Here is a 22,394-nt window from a genome sequence, read left to right on the forward strand (position 1 = left end):
TTTAGTTACCTAACTAAAGTAGAAATCAGGTAATATACAGAAATAGTCAATGGATCTTAAAGACTACGAAACAACAAATCCAGAATAGCTTAGATTTCAAAAGTATATCCCCAAATCACCAGGTAAAATTTCCAGCATTAATAGCGATTATGAGATCATCTAGTCCAGTGCATTAAAGAGAAACATAAAGAAATACTAAGGCGCTAAAGAAAGTTGAAGTGCTAACTCTATAGGTTACTGGCATACCTTCCTTAAAAGTAGTGAAGACCCTAACTCAACCAAGAACTTCAACTTATTAAATGTTTGCCTATTTACATCTAGCCAGTTCCATCAAAACATCTAAGCAATACACAAAATACACAAAGCAAAACAAAAAAAATACAAATTAAAAAATCAGAAAAGAAGGTTAAACTAGAGAAAAAGTAGAGCACAAATATGCTGTCAACAAGGTATGTCTTACAAGGTTTTGAATTAAACTGCCAGGCCAAAAAGAAAATAGCAATTAGTTGCATGATTCTTACTATGTATTATGAGGGAGTATACCAGTTCCCTCAAAGGAAGCAAGGTTTTGTCATGTAGGGCTCTGAAATGGACTGAATGTCTATATTCCCTCAAATTCATGTTGAAATCCTAACCCTCAATGTAGGAAGTGAGGTGTCTGGAAAATAATTAGGTCACAAGGTTGGAGTCCTCATGAATGGAATTAGTACTCTCATAAAAGGGACATCCGCCCCTATGCCCACCCCCACCCCCCCAAAAATTAACCAAGTGTGGTGGCACATGCCTGTAGTCCTAGCTACTCAAGAGGCTAAGGTAGGAGAATCGTTTGAGCCTAGGAGTTTGAGGCTGCAGTGAGCTATGATCATTCTGCTGCACCCTAGCCTGGGCAACAGAGTGAGACTCTGTCTGTCCCACCACTATGGTAGGGAGTTACGGGTTTCTTATAGCCAAGTCATGCAGTTAATGCAGTTTTCTATTAATTTGTTTTAAAGGTAAAACCCAGATAAGTATTTCTTCCTAAAGACCACTTCTGCCAGAGAAAAGCTCTTGAATTGAAACCTATTTCAGATAATTATCTTTTCCTTGTCCAACTCTGTAAGAATTGCTATTTTTTATTTTTCTCTATAACCTATATAAAAGACAACCACGTTGTACATAGAAGGTAGCCAGTATTTTCCCAGATTTGCTGTATTTCAGTGGATTAAACTAGTCAAGGAAAAAAAATTTTTTTTTAATGTTGGCTAATCCTCTATTAAGTATTTCAGGTTTTGCTCTAGATCACCTACTATAAGATTATGATTTTCCTGGTATTCACTTATAAAATAAAGACAATGTTATTCATCACAACCCTCCCATGTGAAACTAGTGAGACTTTTGTTAAGCTTTTTGAGATTAGTAAGTAAATGTTTGTAAATAGTTTTGATATGTCCAAAGGAATTATAAGAAAAATAAGTCCATTTCCTGACAAGAAGGTAATAATGTTTTAAATAATAATACTTTGTTTCTGAGAAGATATTTTCTATACCATTATTTATCCACATAGACAAGCATTTTTCAAAACAGGAAATGTTTTTCCTAGTAGTTGAAAACAAGAGGGAAACACAGATCATATGCTAAACCAAGGCTCTCCCTTAGTCTCCTATCTAATTTCACTTCTTTTTCCCCAGGCAATCCTTAAAAGAACACTTAAACCGAAAGAATCTTTATTGGATTTACCCTGGTTATTGATTATTTGTTTTTAATTCTTAGATTTTTCAAAATACTTTCATATTCTGATCTTAAACCACATTTTGCGTGTTAAGAAGTTATTATGGAAATTCAAATAAAGCAAAACAAACCAAAAACCTCACCATTATTAGAAATAAGAGAAAAAAATGAAATGAGAAAGTCTGCCTTTTAACCAAAATGATACCCTCTAAAATACAGAGGATATCACTAAGAAAACTACGGAGAATATATCAAAGGTGAAGAAAATCACTTTCAGTCAAATACTTATGTAAGTGTTTCCTATTATTAATGCCCTTCTGGAAGCAAAGAGAGCTGATGTCACTTTCATAAGCTAAATCTATTCAAAGGATTCAGTTTTAGAACGAGTTAGCAAAACTAAAAATTTTCTTCTGGGCCAACGTCATTTTTAAAAAGCACTCAGTAGAAAACGCATTTTAGGAAGAAGAGATTTTCTATACTTTGCTCTTTGCTGGTTCCATGCATTAAATATGACACAACTATTTTATTCATATCCAACATGCAATTCTAATTGGGACTACCTTTAATATCATTAGGATATTTAGAATGATAATCTTAAAAAATGACTCCGTTTCTGTTCAAATTCGAAGTTTCAGGATAATTTGAAATGGTATATTAGTATTTTATATTGTATTCTTAGCTGATATATAACTAGTGGCATACACACATGACTTACGAAAATATAAATCATGGTGATGCTGATTATTTAATGTTATATTATTTCTGTTCACTGACAAAATAAAATTACTAGGTCTATAATATCAATAAAGGAACTGTATCTAAACTATGCCTTATTTATAGTTATGAATGCCCATATAATAGCTATGAATGCCCATATAATCAGTCTATAATAGTTTCAGCTTACATAAAAATATAAAAAGAAATAGGCATAAATAATTCCCAAAGAAGTGCTTTTAGCATATAATTAGTATGGGATATCTGTATTTGTGTAATGGAGATGGGGAGGAGAATGATTAGAAAAATATACACACGTGAAATTATAATATTTGTATTTAAAATAATTACACGATGTAAGTACCAGAGAAAAACTATTGGTCTTGAAGGGACTTAAGATATACAATAAAATAAGAGAAAAAATATTGCTATTTTAATAAGGTCAGAATTTTAAAAAATCTACTATAATGAATATACCAAGATAACTAAAGCCTGGGCTTCAAATAACCCGGCAAAAAAATATTGGTAAATAAATAATCAAATTAGTGAAACTCAATAGTTACTCTCATATATATGACTTATTCAAGTAGTGGAAAAGAGTTACTTAGTCCATATGCATACTTTAATCTGACAATTACATTATTAAGTCATGGCAATGTATCAATTTACAGCCCTCTTTACCACTAATTAAGAGTGTCAAACTGACAATACTGAATACAATAATTAGCATGACAATGTTTAAAGGTGGTAGCTGTTGAGTTATATATTCAAATAACACCCAATGAAGAATGTAATTGATAATCTTTACCTCTTTAGGGAGCAATGAAATGAAGTCTCGTTGAAACTGGGGTTCTATCACTTGCATCATATGTTTTACTTGTGTTGGTTCACAACTATCAATGAGTTCATCTAAAGCAAGCAATTTCTCTGGTCCGCTCCAGCTCTATCAAAGAGAATTAGAAATTTTTATTGTGTTAACAGATGTCCCAAATTATAGGCTTATAAAGGAAAACTCACATCTACACACAAACATAGTTGAACAAGGTAGAATTGTATAAAAAGTGGCTCCTTACAGTGACATTTTTTCCACAAGGCATTGAAGAATGCATTTAATTTCATTGCTTACCAACCACTTTCATTTTGTAAAAGGTTTAAAAAAAAATCATGTTTGACAGAAAAATAGTTTTTCATTACATTATTATAATAGTTATATGTTCATCTACCACCAAGTCACTAATTGAGAAGCCAAAATTTTATTCCAGAAACATCATTTTGTGTTACTGAGTAAATAATAGAAAATTTTGACAATTTTGAGCACCATAAAATTAGACGGTTTTAATAAGGCATCATCTGAAAGGAGACGAGCAACATCATTCAGAGAAAAATCAGTAACTGGATATATTACACATTTGACAAGTGTCTTCCACAAATTAAACAGGCTTTGATTTGTTATGTGAAAACAAATACACAATAGAAAATTGAATAAACAATAAAAACAATAAACAATAGAAAATAGTAGCTGATAGTGGTAAAATTAGAATATAAACAAAGGCCAAAAGCGGGTAAGAAAGAGATACACTATAAAAACACAAAAACACACAATTATGCTTCAGAAATAAGAGTTCCTTTAAATGACATCAGGGGATCATCTTAAAACATTATTATTTTCCCCCCAGTGAAGAACACCTGCACAGAAAAGCCATGGTTCTTAAAAGGAAAAACTAAAATGCCATGTGAATAATTCAAAATGTTACAATTTCACACATTTAATTAACCTCATAATACTTAAATGAAAGAACATTCTTAAGCAGGCCTTTCTTTCTGCAAGTCTATACTGATTTAAGTACCATTGTAAGAATTATTGTGTCCACTTCAGAAGTGGGTGAATACAGAATAGGTGAAGTTTTCAGCTAAAAAGATCTGGATTTTGCCATTCCATTTCTTGTCCAAACAAGAAAACTTGATCCAAGACATGAAATATGTAATAACTGACAAGAGATACACTAAGGATATGAGGAGCTGTATTTGGAATACTTTTTATTTACCTCTGTGGAATCTACAATGAACTTCTTCTCATCTTTCTTATCATAAAGTATGTGTTAAATTGGCAATACCATAAAACATTTCAATGGCATTTATTTCCACAGTATATTCCATATTACCACCTAATGTTAAGGAAATACTGGTTCCAACCAGTTGTGTCCCTTCCTTTTGCTTCTACAAATACATGTATCCAGAACATTCACCCTGAGTCTTACTTTGTACCTTTTTTGGTCAGGGGGAGGACTTATTATACATAGAAATGTAAAATACTCATAAACATGTATATGTATACACGTGACCAATTAAAAGCAGTTAATTTGAAGTTTAATTATCTTGTTTGGTTTCTCTCACATAACTTCAAATACTGGTTTAAACTTACCTCTTTGACATAACTTATAGTGATCAATCTCCACTCATGTCTCTCCATTTGGTATCAACAAAACAAACTCATTAATTTATTGATTCACATCCCTCACAGGATTTGAGGTGGGTTTTGATAAAATGCTATTCCTCTCCATCTACATCACAGACAACGCATGGACACTAGTATAAGGACATGCTCATTTTGAGTGATGGATAACTATGCTGACTTGATTAAAATGTAGCTTTAGGCCAGGTGCGTAGGCTCATTCCCGTAATCCCAGCAGTTTTGGGAGGCAGAGGCAGGAGGATCACTGGAGCTCAGGAATTTGAGACCAGCCTGGCAACATAACTAGACCTTGTCTCCATAAAAAAATAAGAATCAGCCAGGCATGGTGGAATGCGCCTGTAGTCCCACCTATTTGGGGGGCTGTGGCAGGAGGTCAAGTCTGCAATGAGCTATGATCACGCTACTGCACTCCAGCCTGGGTGACAGGGTGAGACTTTGTCTCAAAAAAAAAAAGCTAATATATGAGACATATCTTTTATCAAGGCTTTTGGAGGATAGGGTGTAGAATTAAAGAAGACAGGACAGACGAACAGATGATAAACATCTAATTCAGACCTTAGCTAAGTATCTGAAACTGTGTCAGAAGTTTCCATATATTTAAGAAAAAGTACATGGAAAAAAATCATGCCTGTATAACAAAATATATCTAAGACTCTAAACAATATTTGAAACGATGCATTTTTATTTTAAATAATCTGTAATAAGAATCAAAGACAATTAAAAATGTCTCAATTTAAATTATATATACACTCAGTAGATGTTACTTCGTGTTATTTTATTAAAAAGTATACCACTGATAAAGATGAGTAGCATAAGAAAATGAGACTGTTTCCACTGACCATACATATTCAACAGTTCTATTGGTTAAAATCACATCTCTTTGGTGATTCTAAACAAAGATCTGGACCATAAAAACAGCTTTCCTCTCTCCAGCCTGGAGTCCTTCCTGAACTTCAGACCTATGTATGTTGTTGCTTTTTCAACATCTATTTTTGGATATGTAATTGAAACTTAACATGTCTATGATCTTTCCTCCAAATCTATACTTCCACAGTCTTCCTCATTTCAGTAAAATAAACTCTATTTTACCAGTTACTCAGGCCAAGAAGTCTTTGGTCATTCCTGACTCCTCCCTCTCTTTTACCATCAGACAGTTTTGATCCAAATGAACTCATAGCCTTAAACTTTAAAATATATCCACAATCTGACTATTACTACACTGGATTGAGCTACCAGTATGTCTCACCTACATTACTCCTGTAACTCCCTAAGTGGTCTTCCAGTTTTCTACCTTTGCCTCTTTGTTCTATTCTCCACACTGTACTCGGTGCTACTGTTAAAGTCTTAACCTTCTTAAAACCTTCTAATGGCTTTTCATTTCACCCAAAGTAGAAATCAGTCCTTAGGGTGGCCTACAACATACCAATTTCCCATTACTTTTCCTCTTATTTACTCTGCTCTGCCATACACACTCTTTCTGTGCTGTAAACACTCCAGGCACACTCAGTTTCACAACATCTTTCCTTGCTGTTCCTTGGAACATTGTTTCCCTAGATACCCACATGCCTTGCTTCCTTATTTCCTTCCCTGAGCAACCTTTCTAAAATTGTAACCAGTTCCAAACCCATCCACCTCATCCCCTTCTGACTAGAATGCAGGTTTCCTGAAAAAGGGTTTTTTGTCTGTTTTTTTCACTATTGCATACCACGCCCAAGTAGGGCCTCGCACAGAAAAGGTGCTTAATAAATATTTATTGAATAAATAAATGAGTCCCAAAAGAATCAGGAAATACTATCTCTAGATTAATGCTGTCATCTCAATTTTATCTCTAGAGAGTGTTTCTATTCTTTGTATTTGATGGTATCACTAGGACTTGCTTGCTGATTCTGGCTCCAAGAGTGGTTTCAAATTTTGTATATATACAATTAAGCAGCAAGGGACATATACATTAACATGAAACCCTTGCAGCTAATGACTACATGTGTGTATATGAAGTAACCTACAGCAACCATTAACGAAGAATAGTTGAGAGAGAACTGAATTGGGGATCAGGAAATAATTTTAGGAGATAACTGTCATAGGTTACAATTTAACCTCTTCAGGCCTTGGTTTATCTGCAAAAGCAAAGTGTTGGATAACTCTTTTAATTATTATTTTACTGCTACTTGAGAAGTGGTTCTCGGAAAAGAGGAAAAAAAAAAAAAAAGTACTTCCTTTGGCCTTTCATGTAGTCTTGTTGGAACATATTGAAGGGGAGAGGAAAAACATCCCAGGTTCAGAAGTAAATTTTAATTTGAGGACAAAATTGCAAATGCAAATTTGAAAATTCCCCATGGAAGTGGTGTTTTATTTCAGGTAAATTAGAGCATAGAGGTAGTAGAGAAGAGTAGAAGGAGCACTGAACTGCAATCAAGAGCCTGGGCTTCACCAGGAAACTCACTGTAGAACCACATGGAAGTCTCTTAATGAGTCTGAGTCTCAGAGAACCCACCTACACAGCGAGAGGCTTGGTCCAGGCCAGTGGTTCCCAAATGCCGATCAAGGATAGCAAGAATTACTGAGTTCTAAGACCCAACAGCAGAGAGTCTGATTCAGTGGCTGAAGACATTTTATTTTTTAAACAAACAGTTCATCCAGTGTTGATGTAGATGATCCAAAGCAGCACTTGTGAACCACTGGTCTGGATGATCTTTAGTGTCCCAATTAGATAGACTGTTTTATGATCTTGGGTAGTACTGCACCTGAATTTCATGTGGTAAAGAATTCACTTCTCTAGCACCTCTAGCACGTGGTTATCCAGGCTGTCTGAACAGTTCCAGGATTCAAGTAACTTATCTCCCATTCTACTGTGGGCCAGTTTTAATTGTTAAGTTTAACTTAATGCCAAAATCTGACTCAAAGAACATGATTCAGGTTTCACTTTCTGAAGAAACCAAGAATGAGTCTTTTCCTACTTTTATACAAAAGTCATTAATATATTAAAAACAGACATCACATGTTCCCTTAGTCTTCTCTAGCTCCAATACATGACTTTCTTCAAGTCCTTCACACAAAACAAGGTTTTTAAATCACTGTGTCCCAAGTACAATTTCAAAGTAATAATAAATTCAATTTTTGGCACCATCCTGTGGGTTTTAATTTTTTGTTGAGTAGCGAATAAGATGTAAATAAAGTAGGTTTGAGAACATGTACAGTTTCTAAGTGTTCCCATGAAACCTAATTAAATCTTTCAATGGAGAAATTTTTCCTCCATTTTTAATATCAAAACACATGTATTTTATACTTACCATTTTAAAATATTTTTAGTATAACATCTTTTCAAAGTACATAAATAGCTTAATTCAAATATGCTTTAATTAAAATAATGCAAAGCTAATGACATCTGTGTAAGGTTGAAGTTCTTCCATATCACTTTATCTTTGATCCTCACACCAACACTGTGAAACCAGTGTTAACGGTCCCTTTTTAGATCGAGAAAATTTCTGAAGTCCACTAAGATTATTTCTTGACCAAGGGAAGAAACTAATATTTGTTGAGTCTCCAATATATTTCCAAGTATAACTTTAAGCAGATGTACATGTTTTCTCCCCTTTGACAACTTTTTAATGTTATGTGTTTTATAGAGTGTAAAAATAAAGGCAAGACTGGTTATATATTAATGAAGTTATTGTTTTTAAGAGACAATGTCAAAATTTGAACTAAGAAGTTGTCCTTCTAAGTCATTTGTGCTATTCTCAAGATGCTTCTGAATACAAATTTCAATATAAAATAATGTTCATGTAGTCTGAAAATTTTAAGTGAAAAACCATTTATTAGCACTTGAATGATATAAACAAGCCAAACAAATGACCAACTCGCTTCCCTAAATTAATCTGAAGCATCAATCTGACTGCCATACAAAGTGGATCAATGGCTACTGAAAATTCAAATGGTATAAAATTTCTATTTTTTTTTGGTTTTTGTCTTTAATTTGCACTTCTATTTTCCAGTGGCATTCTGTTTCAGTCCTCTTTTATGCAAAATGGAATATCATTTGTTCACACTCAATTTATAAACAGAGTGCAGACTACTCTGTCAGAATTGATGGAGCTGGACCAAAACAATGCTGTATCACTGCCTTAGGAGCAATAGCAGAACAGTAAGGGGACAAGCTCTCCCATACTGCTTATTATGCAACAGAAAAGTCATCATGAAATGCCCCCAAAGCATATTTGTAGAAATCATGCCAGTTTAATTATCCCTCAACTCTCTCACATAGGTCAACTCATGACTTCCCCACTTTATTATGAAATTATATCTCTACAAGTTAGACATTAAAGCACTGTAAGCCTTTAGGCAAGTGAATCATTTCTAGTTACTCTGGGACCAGCCCTGAAAATAAAGGGCAGTGTACAACAATGAGGCCTTGGGTGTGTCAGAGACAGACATGGTACTCAAAAGATGAAGGTCCTGATCTACCTGTCTAGTTGACCTTTTGTTGCTACAGATTTCTTTGCTACAGAATATTTATTTGAAAAAAAAAAAAAAATTAAAATACTATACCTGCAGGGTAATTCCACATGCTATTCCTGTTAACTAAGAACAAGGTTTTTTCACTGTACCTACTTCTTTCACAGGACCAAAAGCTAGTCTAACATTCTTTAGCTTATTGAATAAAGTTTTTTTTTTTTTAAATATTAACATTTCTGAAATTGGAATGCATCTAAAAAAATCTATGGTGTCTCAGATTTGATGAAATATAGTATGTGGTAACATTTGGACATTTCATTTAAAAAGCATGAACTAGCTAAACAAGCAAACGGTGTACAATGAACTCTCTAAAATATCCTGACTAAAATAAAGCTGAAATGCCTCTTCCTATGGATCAATATTAGAGAGTCCCCTTAAAATTGAGAAATATCCTAGATAGTAAGCAAAGAATATTCAAGTATTCCAAAACGTTGGAAAAAACGAGCCCTACCACAGAAAAAGTAAATCTTACTCTGAACTACCTTCTGATGAGAAATAAGCCTTTTCATACAAAATAAGCATTTTGGAGGTTTTCTACAGTGATGATAAAACTATTGCTAATAGTGTAATTTTCAATCATGTTAGTATTTTCTTATAAAAATATTAAATCAGTGAAATCATGTGATATGAAATCAGAATGATATATGCTGTTCACACTATATGCATGTGCTAGCATGGCAACACACAACCATATTCCTACCTCTTTGGCTTAATCAGAGATGATAAAAATATTTAAATTTTTTTTAAGGCTATATAAGTGTCTGAGTTTTATTTTCACCTCTTATTGATGGAAAGATTTCCTTTTAAAAGGATGGGACAAAATTAAAAATTCAGAATTCTGAGGGCATGCATAGGAAAAAATAAAAATTAATTAACATTTTACAAACCATCACCAACCAGAGGCAAAATAACTCAGGGGGGTGGGGTAGGAATAATCCTTGGGGAAAAGGTAAGTTTAATCAACAAATGACTATGAAAATGAAAACTTAAAAAAATTCTTTGTAATTGCAGTGGCTTATAACATTTTAATAACAATAAAATATAATTTTCATTCCTCTAACCCAGATTCTTTAGTACCATTGACATTCTGGGCTGGATAATTCTTTGGCATGGAGATCGTCCTTTATATTCCCTCTACTTACTAGATACCAGCAGTGTCCTGTGCCCTCATCCCCTCAGTTACAAAAATGAAAAATGTCTTGAGACACTTTTGTCTCAACCAGGGGAAAAACTAATCCCTGTTGAGAGCAAGGCTCAAATCTTTCAGTTACCAACCAAAAAAAGGTTATCCTAGTTTTTCAGAAATCACCTGAAGGGTAGAAAATAATTTTAAAAATCCATTTAAAAGCAATAGTGCTCCAAGTTACTTTTCTAGCTACAGAAGAAAAAAATAGACACATTTATCTCATATTCATCTAGGTATTTAAAATATTAGGGTTTACAAAGTGAACACTTTAAAATCTGAAACACTAAAAGTCAAATAAAGTATCATCTTTATCAACCATTATTCCCTTATGCATTGATTAAATACCTAACCATTCATGCAGCCAGAGGTAGGGTAGTAGATTCATTTTACATTAGTATGGAGGCTAACATCATATCTTCACTTTACATAATTTATATTATTTATTTACAACGAATAACTGAGTGAGTACTTAATCCTTGCCATGTATTTTGCTAAACACTTGATTTATATGCATTATCTTACTGGAAGAAGAGATAAATCAATGTAATATCACTATCTTAGGTTATAAAATTCATAATATTCAGGGTTTGGTTGTAACCAATCTTCCCTGTAAATGTCCAAAAAATATAAATACTATTAAAATATAGTAATCAGGATTCAAGTACGGTAAGCCATATACAAGCATGGCACTGAAGAAAAGAAGCTGTATTAACTCTAGCTAGCATGGTTCTTAAATTACTCTTAAATGCCTAACTTACAAGCAATGCAGTTTAGAAAACTAGACAACCCAGAAATTCAAACAAAGGAGAAGAGGAAGGTCAGTCTTATTATTTAAAAAGCAATTAAAAAAAAATGTCAGTGCAAAGTTACACAAATAAGTATTGGACTTCCTCAATTATGACACTCAAAAATTGAGTTCCCTTGTTTTTAACAGCATTTTAAAATTGAAATATACATCACATAACATTCACCATTTTAAAGTGTATACTTCAGTGCTTCCCAGTATATTCACTCTGTTGTGCAACCATCGCCACTATCCAATTCCAGAACATTCCATCACCCCAAAATGAAAATCTGTACCTATTGGCAGTTAGTCCTTCTCCTCCCCCCATTGCCAGGCAACCATTAATCTACTTTCTGTCTCTGTGGATTTGCCTATTCTGGACATTTTATATAAAGAGAATCAACATGTGGTCTTTTGTGTTTGGCTTCTTTCACTTGGCAGAATGATTTCAAGGTTCATCCATAGTATAGTATGTAAAAGTGCTTCCTTCTTTTTTTATGGATGATTAATCCCTTATTTTGCAGCAATTAAGTGAGGCATCTCAAGTACTATGTTCAGATATGTCACCTGAAACATTTTCAGCCATTCCTGGAGGCCTGTAGGTGGCTGGACAGATGTAATTCGGCGTCGTTGTTGCCCTTGGCCATTGGCTGCTCTGAGGTCCCCAAAAGTTGTTGGTGTTGCTGAACATGGTACAAGCCCAGTGGTACTACAAAAAAAAAAAAAAAAAAAAAAAGGAGAGGAAGGAAAAAAGGAAAAAAGCAAGAGTGAAAGCAAAAATAGATGCTTATTAATAATAGATTCTAGTACAAAGAATGATGATCTGGCATATTTCAATCATCAATTCAGTTAATTACATTTCTTCCCAGAGATCACAGGTAAACAAAACCTATTTGTGGTTCTTACAGTAAGTTTCCTCCCTCCTACGTAACACCTGCTATTATCACAGAAATGCTAATTGCAACCAAATAACAGAATCTCCATGACAAAACTGCAAGTTGTTAATATATACAAATAATGTTAAAATATTTCCTTAGAACATACAAGTCCCACTTCTTCTATGACTGGTCTTCAGTGACATAAATAAAAGTTTAAATTTTCTTTATACAAAGGGTTGTGATACTTTATTAATGCTTTAAAAAACTCATACATAGAAATACTATGTTCAAATGTTTTGAATTTCAAGAATCACATTATTCCTTAAGTTTGCCCCAGATGCCTATAATATTTCCAATTTTTTTATTGCTATTTATAAAGCTTGGTCTGAATAGTTGACAGAACTCAGTCTTGATTAGAAATACATTTATTCAAAACAGGTATTAAGAACTTATATACAAAACTAAATAAGATCATCTAAACATTTTTATACAGTAATTTAAATTTTGAGATTTAACAGTCTCAAACTTGAAATTCAATTCTGCCACCAGTAAAATGAGGATGACTAGATGATCTCTCTAAAATTGTCTAACTACCCTAAAAATTATCAATTAACAGCAGAAAGAATACAGATATATAACTATATTATGAATGTATTAAAGTTTCCTTTCTAATTTCTGCATGTAATTAAACTAAACTCAAGGTAATTATTGGGTATCCATTTTAAGGACCTTGGAAAAAAAGCAGCAGGAAGGTCTGTTTTAACGAAATTATATTTGAAAAGAAATTCTCACTCAATTCATTGAGCTATGTTGATTATTTTAAATTCAAAGAACACTTACAAATTGCATCATAACAGTTAACAATCAAACTCTGATAAATTACTAATGAAACAACTCCTCCAGCTTTTTTTCTATCCAGCATTATTTTGTTAAAAAAATGTATCTCAATCACCAGATTTTACAGAAAAGTCTTCTTACCTACCCCCTTTAAATCCTCTAATAGTATAAATCGAAGACAATCTTTAACATTCAACAATTAAATCTATCTTTCAAATTTAAAGGTAAGTTCTATTTTCTTTTTCTCCAAAATAGGATGTGTTTATAACAAATTTTTGATGGAAAAATCATAGTTTTATCTTATTAGCAAATGTCAAAAATATGACAAAATATCAAATATATATCTTCCTAACCAAGAGTCTCCAAAAAAACATGGAAATAAATATGCTGTTTGGTCTAATTTTGCTTTAATAAAATTATGTATTAACAGGCTAAAAATAAAACCTGTGCCTTTTCAGTTGCTTTGTCAATATAAAAAGTGAGCAACAAAAAACAAATTTTACTAAAATGTGCTCCGTAATAAATATTCAGCACTCATTTATTCTAAGTCGCCTTAAAAACAAGTGAACAATGTAATACCTTTGTCCTTATATCAGCCATATTAATCGAAGACTGATACATTTAAAAAATAGCATTAACAGTTTAACATTAAATGCAAATTTCTCATCCAAGAAATACTTTATCATGACTAGAAGGGAAAAGCAAAATGAAGTGAATAGTTTCACTTGTCTCTCTATCCCTCCACACCCTCTGGTGGAAGTGCCAAAACACAGTAAAACTGTCAAAAGGCAAAGACTAACAGGAAAGGGGACAGTTAACATAAAAAAAATCACACAGAAAAGCAGCTCCTGAATAAGAGATAGCTTCATTTTTCTCTTCTGTATTATCTCTTCACTTTTTGAATGTAAGACTATTCCAATTATTATGATTTTCAAATTTCATAAAAGAGCATTTGAAAGAAATATTTTTACAGCTGAAATAAAAACAAGCTATTTTTCTGTAAGAGACACAATCTGTAACAATGTTCAATAAAAATTGCATCTGAGCAATGTTAATTGTATTGCATCTTATAGAACAAAAATAACTAAATCGAAATATTTTGAGAGAAAGGAAGAAACGTCATAACCATAAAGTTCTTGTGGTTTCTACTGTTAAGTTTCAATCACTTATTTTAAAAACTGGCAATTATAGTAAAAATTCTGTTTTAAAGACCAAAAAAAGCTCTAAGATACTTCTGTCATTTAAATTTTAAAATGCGACATTCCAAGTGACATTCAAAGCCACTTTTAATTGGCTGGGCAACAGACATTGTGCTTAAGTTAGCCTAATTAGTGTGAGAGTGGGAAAAGTTTTATACTGATGTAAAATTCAAAAATGATGGAGACTGAAATAGAAAAAGATTACAATTATATTTAGTTGTTATGGAAACTATTCTACTGGTATGGAAATGTATGTGTTAAAAACTTAAGACCTACCAAGCCCATAAAAGAAAATTTCTAACATATTAATTTCATGAAATAAGATTTAGTTAGTAATTGTTTTATTTCACTGCTAATAAACGTATCTTCAAATTTCCATACATAAATGTCTACCCTAGAACAGCTGTTGCTATAGTAACAAGACACAGGGGCTCATATTCATATTTTATGGTTTACTTTTTAGAATTCCTTAAAAATCGTAATTTCAAATTTTTGTTCATAAGATAATTTCTGCTTATGTCATACTTCAAATGTAGTAGCAACAAAACATAAACTAAGGTGGTATTCCTCTTCTTATTTAAAATGATACAGTTCTCAATTTCTAGTAATCTCAAAATGTGTTAAACAGTCAACCGTACTAGTAACGTTATTATTCTACAAGAATAAACTAAAACACTTTCAGAATAAACTCTAAAAAACTGAGAATCACGACATAATCAATCATTATATTTAATATTACCTTGTATATTCTGAGACTTTGCATGGTTTCTTTCCCAAAGAAAAAGAGCGGACCTCAGAACCATGGTCCAACTTTCTTTTCATCTATAAGGTAAAACAAACAAGATATGTTTTTTAAAAATCGTCTAAATCTTGAGTCAGCATGGTTAATATTTTAAATTCTTAACTTTTCATATGCCTACAACTGTAATTATATATATAAAATAAATGTTTCATAGTTTCTTCTATTTGTTCTACTTTGTTTTCCTCTGAATGGAATGGAAAGGTGAATTTTTCCCCCTAATATTTTATCCAGAAGAACAATGTGTGATGATTTGAAAACTGGTATTTTTTATATATATATATATTCCTTGAGATAATACATCTTTCATGTTTTCCAATTTAATAACCAACATAGGGAAAAATCTCATGTTAATCCCCACAGAAAAGAATCATATTTAACGTGCCTTCCTCGTGAATCTTCATTTTTCTTTAAAAACATGTTTTTAATAAAGATAAACAAAATTCAAAATTGTAAAATCAGAAATAAGTATGAAAGTAACAAACTCAATTTTAAATACTCATACCATTATAAAAGGGTAAAGAGCAGTATAAATAATCTTGAATAGTGATAAAGCATAAAGCAATTAATATGGGCAATAAGGATAGTTTTAAAAAGTAAATCAATAATAAGAGAAATCTGGAGACAGTATAATAACGCTGAGGGAAAAAGTCATCAATTGATATATATATAGAATATAGCTCTATTGACAGATACTCAGGACAAAATATTCTAACTTGAAAAGCAACAACAGAAAGGTTTTAAAAGAATCAGTTATGCCTCTCTATAAGGTGTATCCAAAATCTACATTTTAAGGTGTTTCATTATGCCATGCTATACTATATATTCAGAATTGTATCTTGTCAACATCAATACTGAAATATTCTTATATGACTATATGTATATTTTAATACGAGAAAATAAAATCTAATAAGATTCAACTTTTTCCATTTCAACAACCCCTTTTTAAGATTTGTGTCCACTAACTAATCACTGTATTACTGCAAGTTATAGGAGGAAAAACACTCCAGAGTGATAGCGAGCTATCCTCATGTTTATAAGTAGGTAAAAATCCTTGCTTTGCAGCAGCCTTATTTTCCTACCTCTTGCCTTACATGGGAACATCACAACATAGCATGATACAATATAAATACTAAAGAGACTAAAAATGTTTTAGAGCCACACGGAATAATAAAGACCATGTTTTTGTCATCACGAAGGGTTTTCTAAAATACTGGGATGATTTTACGATACTAGGGGCTAGAGGTGAGGGTACAACAAGCTCATCTACAATTTATACCTTAGTTCATGACATATCTACTGGAAAGAAATGGAATTGGTCTGGCTGGTTTCTTCCCTTCAGAAGTTTCTGTACTGATTACATTGTTTTAAAGTGATTCCTCTCAGAAACCATTATTTTCTTTCTCCAAATAATTTTATTAAAAAGCAAACATAAATATAAAAGCTGAAGTATATAGGTAGCCACGTGTTTCCATGTGTCTAATTTATAGATACACATATATACACATACATGCAAATGAATCCATCAGGAAGGTCAGTCAGTACAGACTATGTTACAATCTAGTTTTCTGATAACTTCCTCAAATTCTTATCTTCATAATTAGGAGAAACTTCGATATTTATTCTGATTAAGTTTGTAATACTGGTTTTCAGAACTTCCCAGGATACCTTGTAAAAAACATTGGTGCAAATACCATTTGCCACTAAAAGCAAACTTTATTTCCATCTTAGAAATCCTTCAATGAATAAACATGCCCAAAATGTGTATCAAGGAAACCAATGAGAAAGGATTTTATTTTACAAATATTTCATAAAGGAAAGCACCTTCTGTATGACTATAGAAGTCTTTTAAATACTGTTCTGTTTACTGAAAATACTGACTTCAGAACCAAAAATTAATTCTGCAATTTTTGAGGGGTATGGAAAGTAAACATGATCTCTTTAAATATAAATCCCAAATAGTCTCATGATTCTATACTTTTAAAGAGTCAACTAATGAAAAAAGAAAAACTATATATAAGGTATAGAAAAATTGAAGGCAAAAGGTTCACTAAAAGCCAACTAAGGATAGAGTATTTCCAGGTCAGCATTTAACGGAGCCACATTTCTAAAGTCTGAATATATTTTCAGTGAAAAATTCTCAGATTAAAATATACATTTAATCTTAAAGCTTTTTCCAGCTCACAGTTTTTCCATTATTTGCTTACATTCATGATATAAAACAGAATACCAGACATCCAGCCACCCACCAAAATTAGAGGATACTGCAGCCATCTCTGATGATACAGATTTTCCTTCTCAGGCAGGCATACACACACAATCACACAGCATAGGAAGAAAACAGATTACTTACTTTGTAAAAAATCATTTTTAATGTGCCGTAGAAACCCATATTTTCTGTATTTTTCCCCTTCAGTGATTCTGTGCCCCCGTGTGTCCGGCTGCTTGGCAGTCTCTGACAATATAAACCTTTTTCAGGTAGGTATGTCACAGATTCTAATGTGGACATGCTCAGGCACGTCAGAAAAGGAAGATTAGGGAGCAGAACCGGCAACAAAACTCCACAGTAAAGGCAAATGCAGCTCAGTATCAAACCGCTTCTCGGGACACACATACATACATGCAGCTTGACTGAGAAGAACTCGAGGGAATAATGAGAGAGAACGGAGAAGATTATTGGAGGAGACTATGCCCTGTCAAAGCCTTGACTGAACAGATTCCTCCCTCAGCAGCAGAGGGATCAGATTACATCTTCCCTTGAACACAGAATGGTGCAGTCCAGGATTCAGCAATGCAGACTGCACATCAATTATATGGTGATCCGCTCCAGGGAACCCGTAAGCACACAACGCACCGAACAGAGGGAGGATGTGGGCAGCAAATGAGACCGCCCCACACGACAGCCCCCTCTCCCCTTTCAAACTTTCAGGAGGTTATTTTTGTATTTTGTAAAACCTGCATTTTTGAAGAGTTTTAAATAGCAAGGAACATTTCCACAAATAAATCTTTTCAGAAACATTGTGAAAATAGGATATATTTTCATATGGTCCCCCTCAACAGAGGCAAAGCATGCTATTTTCACTAACTGTCATCCTACCGTAGTCCTGGCACAGACTAATCAGATTTTTCAAGTAGCTTGGATGGTACAAAACAGGCAATCCCAAAGAGAGAAATTAATAATTCTTTGGGGTTGACTGACAATAAAGTAAACTGGTTTGGAGCCAACAGCATTTGCAGAAATTATGTAATCTAACTTATATTTCAACCTGCATATTTTGGTATTGATTTAATAAAAACATCCTCTATGCTTTTCCAATTCAATCCTTTAAAACATAGTAATTTTCAGGAAAATGGCCACACGCTTCATCAATTTTTACTAAACATGAGAATGTCTTTTTAAGATTAACAAACTAGTACTACCTAAGTGTGTAAAGTTTGGCCGAAAGGCTATTTTCTCCCCAAAAGAGCAAACACTGGGCTCGCTGGAGAGGCTTACTTTTATTTGCTAATTTAATCTGGAGTAAACAGGAGGCACTGGACTTCTGTCCCCAAAATTATTTTGACAATCTATATTGCTTATCATTAAAAAGGCATTTTACATAATAAAGGTGCCAAAGTTTGCCAGAAGGCAACATTTTTCCTGGAATGACTACTACATAAATCTAGATATTTCATCTTGCAACTTCCTTCACAACTAGCTTCAGGGACAATTATAAGATTCCTTGAACTAGAAAAGCCCATTATTAAGGGTCTAGTTAATTTACTCCTACCCTCCCCATTAGTGTTCTTTATTACAAGTAAATTGTGTGCCTATAGTTACCACTATTCGATGCAAGTTTCTCCAGAAAAACAAAACAACGATTTGGACTTACTAATATTTTAATACTCTCTGCTATGGTGGTAAATGGCATTCTTGAGTAAAATGGTTCTAAATACTGCATAAAGTAGTATCATAATTTTAAAAACAAAAATGTTTACCTTTATAACTAAGACATTATGTCAATGCAACATCTTTTACTTTAAAACATAAATGAAAATAAGATAATGTAAAATTTTATGAAGATGTACATCTTGAGTCTTCTAGAAATTATATTCTACTGTCTACTTATCTTTTTTAAAAAAATCTCCTACCTGGCTCTTAAACTAATTCTTACCCTCAGGAACAATATGTATATGTACTCAGTAGAAGTTAGTTATCTAAATAATCTTACTTCAAAGGGAAGCAAAAAAACCAAAAAATCTAATTGTTAGGAATGGACCCATAAACCCTTTTGTTAGAAGTTCTGAGGACTCAAGATTTAGGAAAGGGGGAAAAAAGGTGATTTTCCTCAATGTTCTGGACTATCAGAACACCTGAAATTTCATTCAGAATTTGTCAGCGGTAACAAGCTTTTCATAAGACAGGTGTAATACTAGTGCTATAATAGTATATACTTTGGCTTCAACTGAAATCATGTCCTATTTCTAGTTGAACTAACTTTTTCAAGTTAAGTCTACTCAGTTAAGAAGAGACCAACTTTAATGAAGTAGGGGATACTGTCTCAAAACCTAAAGAAATACCTCTTAACTTTGTATATTCAAAGGACATGCTCCCATGATTATATGTCTCCTACTTAGGGCTGTGAGTTACAGGAAAACCTGTTCCCCACAAATATTGTTTATATGGGGGTACTGTCCTGTAGATTCATGTTTTATTACCAGGTTTGTATGCTTCAAACATCGAAATGATATACAAAAAAGTCTACACTGAGAAGTCTTTCTACTACCACATATCCTCCATCTACCATGGTTCCCACTTGGGAAAGATTTTTATTAATTTGTTTATCCTTTAAGTGAGAAATGCATATGTTTATAAGTACTAATGAAGACCTTGTCTTCCCAAGTATTTAAACAATTCTCCCTAATATCTTATGATGTTAATTTGAACTGTGAAGAACTTGTCAAACAAAGCTAGTCAACTGAGCCTCTAACTGAATTTCAAATTAACAGAATAAAAATGACTTTCAACATTCTCTGACGTACTATCAAGGAAAACTGTGATCTATTGTATTACTGTCATCATAATCTATATATGAACAAAGCAAATAAAATCATTCTCACATTTCTATTTACACCACTCTTGGCTAAAATATAGTTTGAAACTTTATTCATATTTAAGTTTTTAGTAATATAATATTTAAAAATCTTTGTTGGTTTGTGTATTTATCTTATCTCTGTGACAATAAATATTTTAAACTTTAGATCAGTCTATTATCTCTGTTAAATAAGTTTCTTTTAAGTATTTTATGCCTTATACTAAAATATTAAGTAGTAAGTTCACTGGGAAGAAGGCCAACCAAATAACTAAGAAACCAAATAGCTAAGTTAGTCAACCAAACAGCTAAGAAAATGCTTGTTTGTCATCTGTATTTTTAGAATTACTATTTCACTATATTAAATATATTTTCATTACAATAAAGTAAATTTTCATGTAATTTCAGCTAGGCAATCATTTCTCCCATTCTACAAAAAATTAATTCTTGTGTTGACTGACAACCTAGAAGCATTATTGAAATTCCATTAGCAAAGGGAATGACCAAGAATAAGGTCCTGGAATAAAATCCATCTGCTAACTCAGACCCAATGCTCATCTCATCACAACTCCACTGTGCTAGGTGTAGAAGTGGAACTAGTGTGCTAGCATAGAAGTCAGCAGTAACGAGGAAAAAAACCAGCACAAATATATGATGATGTCTTTGCCTCTGGGGAATGATGCCATAGAACCATTAACCTGTGAGCTCCTACTAGAGAAATGGCTCTCTCTGAGCAAATAATTGGGATGACTTAAGTTTTTAGAAGGGCCAGTTGTGGTTGTGAGCAGAAACAAAAAATAATGTACATACAGTGAGAAAAATATAAACAAATGGTCTTAAGTGAATCATTTATCTTCAGAGAAATACTTATCTTTGTACATAATGTCAACATAAAGGATGAAGTAGTTAATAGAGTACTTTACCTCACCTTGACTCTCAAGAGTTCATTATTTCCATCTTATATATAGTTCTTCTATTAACGCAGTTATCATAGTTCACTGTCATTATTTTTATACATCTTTCTCCCCTATCTCCTCCCTAAATATTCACATCTTATTCAACTTTATTTCTAGGGCATCCAGAAAATGTCACAAAACAAATAATTAATATTTTTGAATTGGCCATACAAGCAAACATCAGAAACCACAGCATTATTTTTCTAAAGAATAAACATACATTACAATCAATATTAAAAAGCTTAACTCAACTAAAAAGTTTATAATTAGTGGAAAATACTATGAATACTATTAGTTCTTTTCATTACCTTGCTAACATTTAAAAATACACTTCCATTTTATAACAGCAGGAGAATGTGTTTATATTCCTATGTCAGTGATTTTATTATTATCATGACAACACTCTGTACTCTGGAAAGGACTAGGAAACCACCACAGTTAGCTGTCTTGCCCTAAGCACAGAATTTAGATTACAGACAGTTCAAAATTACAGACAGTTCAAAATTTCAACATCAATGAAAGGAATGCCAACCATGTTGAGACTGAAATACTTTTTGAAATTTCACTAACTCACTGTCATTAACTTTCTGGGATGTGAGTGCTTATTAAAAGGTTTGCTTATTAAAACTGGCAAACTAATAAACCTGTTCTATACAGATATCAACTGAAATAGTATATATGCCCAGCATTTACATTTTCAATAACACAAATAGGTGGCAGTATTGACCAATAAGCAATTTTCCACATTTATTCATTCAGTAAGCATTTGTTTAGCACCTATTTTGTGTTGGGCACAGAATATTATATACAGTAATTAAGACTTTGTTCTTACTCCATTGGAAATATAGTCAATTAACACAAGAGCATAGTGTAATGTAATATACACAAACATCTGACTGTTAGAACTCATACTGAAACTAGTTCTGAAAAATTTTTGAGAACATGTAAAATAAAACAAGATAAGCCAGCTTTAGTTCAAAACTACCATCTAAGTAAACAAATACTATGACACTAGTGCCTTAGAAAACAATCCCAAACACTAAACATTGTAATAGATAATCTTACTTAAACTTATTTTTTTGGGGGAAGGGGATGTTTACAGTAACATATATATAATCCCAACCTCTGTAAATCAAGCTGCAAATCAAAATATTACAGCTGACTGCTTTTAAATAAATTTTAATATAAGTATAATTACAGAAGTAGTACTTTTTTTTTTTAAGACAGAGTCTTACGCGGTTGCCCAGGCTAGACTGCAGTGGCGCAATCTCGGCTCATCG

At 32.7% G+C, this 22,394-nt stretch overlaps 1 protein-coding gene across 7 annotated transcripts in view; it reads right to left on the minus strand.

Moving 5' to 3' along the window:
* FBXW7 (F-box and WD repeat domain containing 7) overlaps positions 1 to 22,394 on the minus strand; it is a 210,423-nt gene that overhangs the window by 13,120 nt on the left and 174,909 nt on the right. For 6 of the 7 annotated variants that reach the window (XM_005556082.4, XM_074040623.1, XM_005556081.4 and 3 more), the window contains 3 exons: positions 15,027 to 15,109; positions 11,941 to 12,082; positions 3,230 to 3,364 (listed from right to left, as the gene is read on the minus strand). In XM_005556082.4, the coding sequence (XP_005556139.1) occupies positions 3,230 to 3,364; positions 11,941 to 12,082; positions 15,027 to 15,109 (360 nt within the window). Of the gene's footprint in view, positions 1 to 3,229; positions 3,365 to 11,940; positions 12,083 to 15,026; positions 15,110 to 17,439; positions 17,739 to 22,394 lie in introns of those variants that run through there. The other variant, XM_005556084.4, reaches the window with a different exon arrangement.

The sequence above is a fragment of the Macaca fascicularis genome, chromosome 5 (assembly GCF_037993035.2).
Source record: "Macaca fascicularis isolate 582-1 chromosome 5, T2T-MFA8v1.1".
Lineage (NCBI taxonomy): Eukaryota > Metazoa > Chordata > Mammalia > Primates > Cercopithecidae > Macaca > Macaca fascicularis.